At 36.3% G+C, this 6,000-nt stretch overlaps 1 protein-coding gene across 1 annotated transcript in view; it reads right to left on the bottom strand.

The window, feature by feature from the left end:
- Nucleotides 1-1,333: 1,333 nt before the first annotated feature.
- The window catches only part of CRISP1 (cysteine rich secretory protein 1), a 29,507-nt gene continuing 24,840 nt past the window's right edge, over nucleotides 1,334-6,000 (bottom strand). The window contains exons 5-7 of the mRNA XM_067755750.1: nucleotides 5,299-5,390; nucleotides 3,099-3,187; nucleotides 1,334-1,967 (exon numbers count right to left, since the gene is read on the bottom strand). Coding sequence (XP_067611851.1) covers nucleotides 1,840-1,967; nucleotides 3,099-3,187; nucleotides 5,299-5,390 — 309 coding nt within the window. The 3' untranslated portion in view covers nucleotides 1,334-1,839. The remainder of the gene's footprint in view (nucleotides 1,968-3,098; nucleotides 3,188-5,298; nucleotides 5,391-6,000) is intronic.

Here is a 6,000-nt window from a genome sequence, read left to right as displayed (position 1 = left end):
TTTTGATTTGCATTTCTCTAATGATTAATGATGTTGAGCATTCTTTCATGTGTTTGTTGGCAGTCTGTATATCTTCTTTGGAGAAATGTCTATTTAGGTCTTTTGCCCATTTTTGGATTGGGTTGTTTTTTTTTTGTTATTGAGCTGCTTATAAATTTTGGAGATTAATCCTTTGTCTGTTGCTTCATTTGCAAATATTTTCTCCCATTCTGAGGGTTGTCTTTTGGTCTTGTTTATGGTTTCCTTTGCTGTGCAAAAGCTTTGAAGTGTCATTAGGTCCCATTTGTTTATTTTTGTTTTTATTTCCATTTCTCTGGGAGGTGGGTCAAAAAGGATCTTGTTGTGACTTATGTCATAGAGTGTTCTGCCTATATTGTAGAGCTTTTTAAATTGAGAATCAGGATATATTACCTTTTCTTATGGCATCAAATCGAAGTCATTCAGTTTGTCTTTCCTTCAAGTTTCCCTGTATCCTGGATCCATTTTTGTGCCCATTTGCTCTCCACTACAAACCCAACAATCTAATCAGGTTTTTGCCCTCAATGATGCTCTCTACTACCTCTGTTTTACAGGTTTTCTGGACATCCATTAGTATATGTACACACACACACACACACACACACACACACATCTATGTTTTTTTAAAAAACTGAAAGCAGGTTTATTTAGAGAGATACACATTCCATAGACAGAGTGTGGGCTGTCTCCACACACATCCGTTTTTAATAGAACAATGTATTTGGGTTCCTGAGTCCAGTCTTGACACTCCCCCTGATGGTGACCCTGGAACATACCATGAGATTTCAAGTCTAGGAGTAAGAATGCTGCTGTGTCCACAAACACTCCTGATAAGCTGTGGTCATTGGAGTGAGGTTGGGAAGTATTCAAAAAGTTGCCCTCGTGAAAGATTAATAAACAGCAACCTCAATGAAGTAGAGTCAGGAGACCAAAAGGGGAAGCTCTCATACCCTGTGAGGATAACAGAGCCCAACAGGAAGACGAAGGACTCTGCTTTCTTGGCAAGGACTCATCCAATGAAGAGCCATGGGCTCTTTGTTTACTACAGCCCTCCTCACTAGGCTTCTTTAATGTTCCAATTCGGTTTGAAATGAGGGAGACAATATCCTCCATATATGGATTACCCCTTGCATGTAATCAATGATGAATACATCTTTTGTTAAATTAAGCACTCACGCGGTTTTCTTGCCCTGCTTTACAGATGTGTATAGACATGGCAATGAAACAATGAGACGTTTAAATCATTTCCAATTAACCAATGTTTACCTTTCAAGTAATGAGACTGGACTCTTTGTTTGCTTCGTGGATTGTTTTAATGGTTGATTTAAGGTAGAAGTAAAGTTAAGAAGTGAAGAATTATTCGTGCATGTAAATTGTACAGGAAAGACAAACATCAGGGCGGTTGGAGACCTGGGAAAGCAGGGGAAGGAGACAAACAGGGAAAGACCCTCCTTTAGCACAGGTTGCTGAATCAGTTATCCAGTCCACTGAATCATGTCAACCTGAGAACGAGACATCACATGATTTAAATATGAGGCACGTGTTGAACTGCCGCATATTTAAATCATATTTCATAGTTCAGTCATATTTCATCAATCATATTCACCCCAGGTTTAAGAAAGTTTACAACAGTGTTACTTCACGATGTATGAGAACAGGAGTGAGGGGCACTGTCGTAAACATACTGATGCCCATATTTGATTAGTGAAAATTAAGATCTCCGGTGTAATTAAAACCACATGAAATGCAGGAGAAACTGCTGAAGCGAAGTAAGGTCAAAGGTATGATTCAACAGCACATTACAGCTGCAAATAACAAAGGCTATTTTATCTCAGTGGGACACAGGCAACTAGCTTTGCAGAGTCGTTGAACTGACAGGTGGCTGCAGGCAGGACCTCGTGTCTGTGTCTTACAATTACTGTATTCATCGTAGTAGATGCAAGGGTTCGCTGAAAGGAAGAAGCAGGGTTACCCAATATTGACTCAAAAGCTCATCTCTCATTTTCTCATGCATTTATAGGTGAGTAGAGGGCTTAAGAGATGTATATTCTGTGTTATATAGTCAATATTCTTAAGTAATACTTTTTTTCTTTTCTACTCTCATTTCACTTCTGTTGCATTTTTCAATTCCATTGTAGACATTGCTTTTGTCTCTTGGATTAAAAAAAACCTACCCCATTCCCTGTAGCAAGGCTAATTAGTAGATATATGATCTTTCTCCAAGTACATTTATTTTCAGAAATGAATTACTGAAAGTGATAGGATTTAAAAGCAAACAGAATGACCTGGTCAGGTGAAGGAAAATAAGTTTTTTGGTCTTACAAATCTGAAGGTAAAGGATATTTTTTTGGGGGGGGGGGAGGTTTGTTATTTCTCCACAAACTTATTGAAAATTATGATATAAACATATCCCTGTGGAGTAAGGAATTATGCCTGCAGGAAGCTCTATAAAAAGAAACTTTTGCTATCTAAGGAAATGAACATGTAATTGGAACTCATTTGGTTAATATTACATTTTAGGTAAGATTTACTTAGGAAATAAAAGGAAGTGCGGTAAATGGACAGTGTGATCATCAGCTAGTATCTTCCAGTGTATCAGTGGAAACTTCAAAGAATAAGGATCACTCAGTAAGAAATTGCCGGCCATGATAAGTGGTCAGGCAGGTTAGGGAGGTTATGACCAGCAAGTAATCTGAGAACGCCGGTAACCTGAAAGCAAGATGTCTAACTTCAGGGCTGCAGTAAGAGAGCCAAGAAACTTTTTATAGAGCAGAGAAAAATTTATACTTATATTAACATGTTATCCGAGGTGCCCATATTAGGGTGGGAACTTTAAGCTTTAGGGTAGAACCTTGAGTTTAGACTTGGACATTCTAATTTCCAATCCAAAAGATTTAATCAGTGGTCTTCTGGGTCACTCTGGGGGTGGGGGAAGGGAAATCAGAGAACGTTGATTTTTCCTTTGGGATGATTGAAGAAAAAGTAATAGAAAAGTACAATATTGTTACATGCTTGATTTTAAGGACACATCGCTCCCAGATCAACAGTCAAGAGTAAGCACACTGAGATGTAAAACTTACTACAAAGTTTATCTTCACAGTTATTTGGACAGTCTCCGCATGGAGCTCCCTCATTATGAGGCACATTCTTTTTGTCAGGATCATTGCCCCTTAAAAAAGAATAAAGAAAAAAGGGCCTAATAAAATTGATGTTTGAAAAATGCATATAAAATTTTACTCACTATTGAAAATCAATTAAAATAATTTAAAACAATGAAACAATTTTTGAAAACCACTTGTAACCACTTGTATGTAATCGCTATGACATGTAAGATTTCTAGCCTTAGAATGAGAATAATTTATCTTTTTGAATATACCGCAGGCAACTCTGAGGTGCTAAGAATATTTTGAGACAATTTGCATCTCTTTGGACAGTCAAGTTCTAACAAGCAGGGGGCTTTAGAAACATTTATGATAGGACTGTTATCCTTATTTATACCCATAAGGACTTGATAAACATTTATGTAAAAGGGCATGGTTCTTAATAATGTAAGAAAATTTTTAAGTGAGTCAAATTGGAGATGTTGTAACTTCATCTTGCCCTATATCATGAGAATTTTGATACATGTCAGTGTCATTTGTAGAAACACGTGCACTATTATAAAAGATGAAAGTACAACAACATGGATAAAGCCAAAGTGTTGGAGTTTGGGGAGAGAGAATAAATGAGAATTTCCTGTTTTGAGCCAATTTAAAATTTCAGAGAAGACGGTCTTCCCTTAGATATCTAGAAAACAATGGGGATTTTGGCTGATTTTCACTTAAATCTTTTTTTCTTTTGGAGTAGAGGAAGGTTTATTGCAGGGCCAAGCAAGGAGAACGAGTGGCTTGTGCGTGCTCAAAAAACCCCAGACTCCTGATTTGCACTTAATATTGAATAAAAAATAAAGTAAATATTCTATCTGATATATTTCTCCTTGAATGAATTGTTAAAATTTGAATTTATAAAAGAAACATTACTTAATTCAGCAAGGGGTTTTGTCAGACTCTTGGCCTCATCTTTGGCTGAGAAAATTCTCGTTATTTCAGCCCCATGTATTCTACTTTTCTGTGTTGTCAGAAGTTTACTGCAGACCATGAGCTCCCATAAGGATTTAGTACAATTGATGCATTGTATATGCAAGGAGACCTTACTGTCTTTAGTACTAATCACACAGATAAAATCACAACAAATATTAAGTACTGAAATCAAGACATGATAAAACCAGAAGAGAGCCCACATAGAGCTACTGTATGAATATGTTACATCTATTGAATCTACAGGGACAGTGGAGGCCTCATTTAAAGTGTAAATATGGTAACTTACTATGAGAGAAATCAATTTCATTGATTCATGTTGCATATCTTTTATTGTGCTACACACATGGGAACTGAGAGTTCAATAATTACCATACTTGGAGCTCATCTTATGGAGGAAAGACTTGTGTATTGAACAAGTAAGCACAGGTAGCTGAAGGAGACATATGCAGACCAACAACTTTCCTTAGCAGAAGAACATTTAAACTGGCATTTGTAGTAAACTAATGGAGGTTTATATCCAGCTCAGAACAATCCCTGCTTTCTGATAACCACCACTCAAGCCACACAAGTGGGTCCCTGTGGGTTCTTGCAGTTACCTTTTCTGAAGTTGACCTTGCTTCATAACCAGAGGTGACAAGACAAAGGAGTACAGCTGTCCCTAACCAGAGCAATCAGAGGATCTCTTCTTGGAATTGTTGCTCACACCTTTGGTAACATGTAAATTTAATTTCTAAAGGAAATACATATGTCAATACTAAAATGCTAAATACAAAAACACTTGGCTTTTTCATTTGTTCATTCTTGATACTCCACTGCATTTTTGCCCTTGCATTCTAAAAATACTCTTGCATTGTTAAAATAAATATCCTTTTTTTTTTTGCTTAAGCTAGATGAAATTTGTTTCTCTTAACTAATAGTACTTGAGGAAGGAATAACACATAGCCAGATGACTGGTAATAGTGCCTAATTTGAACATTATATTGAGATAAGGATTTATTTAGAAAAATATAAATAAAAATATGTGTGTGGGGGTGTAGTGTTTTAGGTGTTGGCTAAAAGACATTGTATCCCTAAAGTTCTTAACTGATAAGAAATATTTATTTGAGTTTTATTTTATAATGGTTGAGAAACTAAATTAGGGAAACTAGTAAGGGAAATATATTTCTAAAAGCTATGTGAAGCTAAGCTGTAAAATACATACTCGTGACAATAGTGACAAATGTAGAGATACTGAATTCCTTTACGACATGATGATATGCTGCAGCCAATAAGGTAAGAAGTGGCCCAAACAACCTGTAAAGATAAGGTTATTTTATTAACAATTTGGTAGTTTGCTAAATGATTACTCTCCGAATATTGTTATCCTTGATTGAAAATAAACACACATGTTTTTAGGATGCTTTGAGCATGGCTTATTAGGAAGTCCTAGAAACAGGAGGATTCCCATGTGTCTAGATAACACACATACATATGCACACCCAGTTGCCATCGCTGACCCTGACTCATTCTCTTCTTCTTATCAAATCTATATGGAATAACCTGATGAAGGCTGCTTGGTGATCATATAAAAATCAAAGCATGGAAGGGACTTTACTTAATCATCAAAAAACTGGCATGGTGGAGAGTAACGAGTTGACCTTGGAGAAAAAATTGAGTCAGGTTCGAAGTCTGTCTCTACCACTTCCTGGTGGGATGGTATTTACCAGTTTGCTTTATGTCTTGAAATTTCATTTTCCTATTCCTCAAATGGAATATAATAATATTATCTTTTACATCATAGGTATTTGGTGGGGATTAAATAATAAACCTTTTAAGTGTTTGGAAGAGGAAATATTAAATTACTATTCCAAAGTAATAGAGCTCATGCTCTTTTGATGGAAATAGTGGGGCTAGTCTACTTTTA

This window comes from Pseudorca crassidens, chromosome 10, assembly GCF_039906515.1.
Source record: "Pseudorca crassidens isolate mPseCra1 chromosome 10, mPseCra1.hap1, whole genome shotgun sequence".
Taxonomy (NCBI): Eukaryota; Metazoa; Chordata; class Mammalia; order Artiodactyla; family Delphinidae; genus Pseudorca; species Pseudorca crassidens.
Note: the sequence above shows the minus strand (reverse complement) of the source record. Positions and strands in the feature narration are given on the sequence as shown.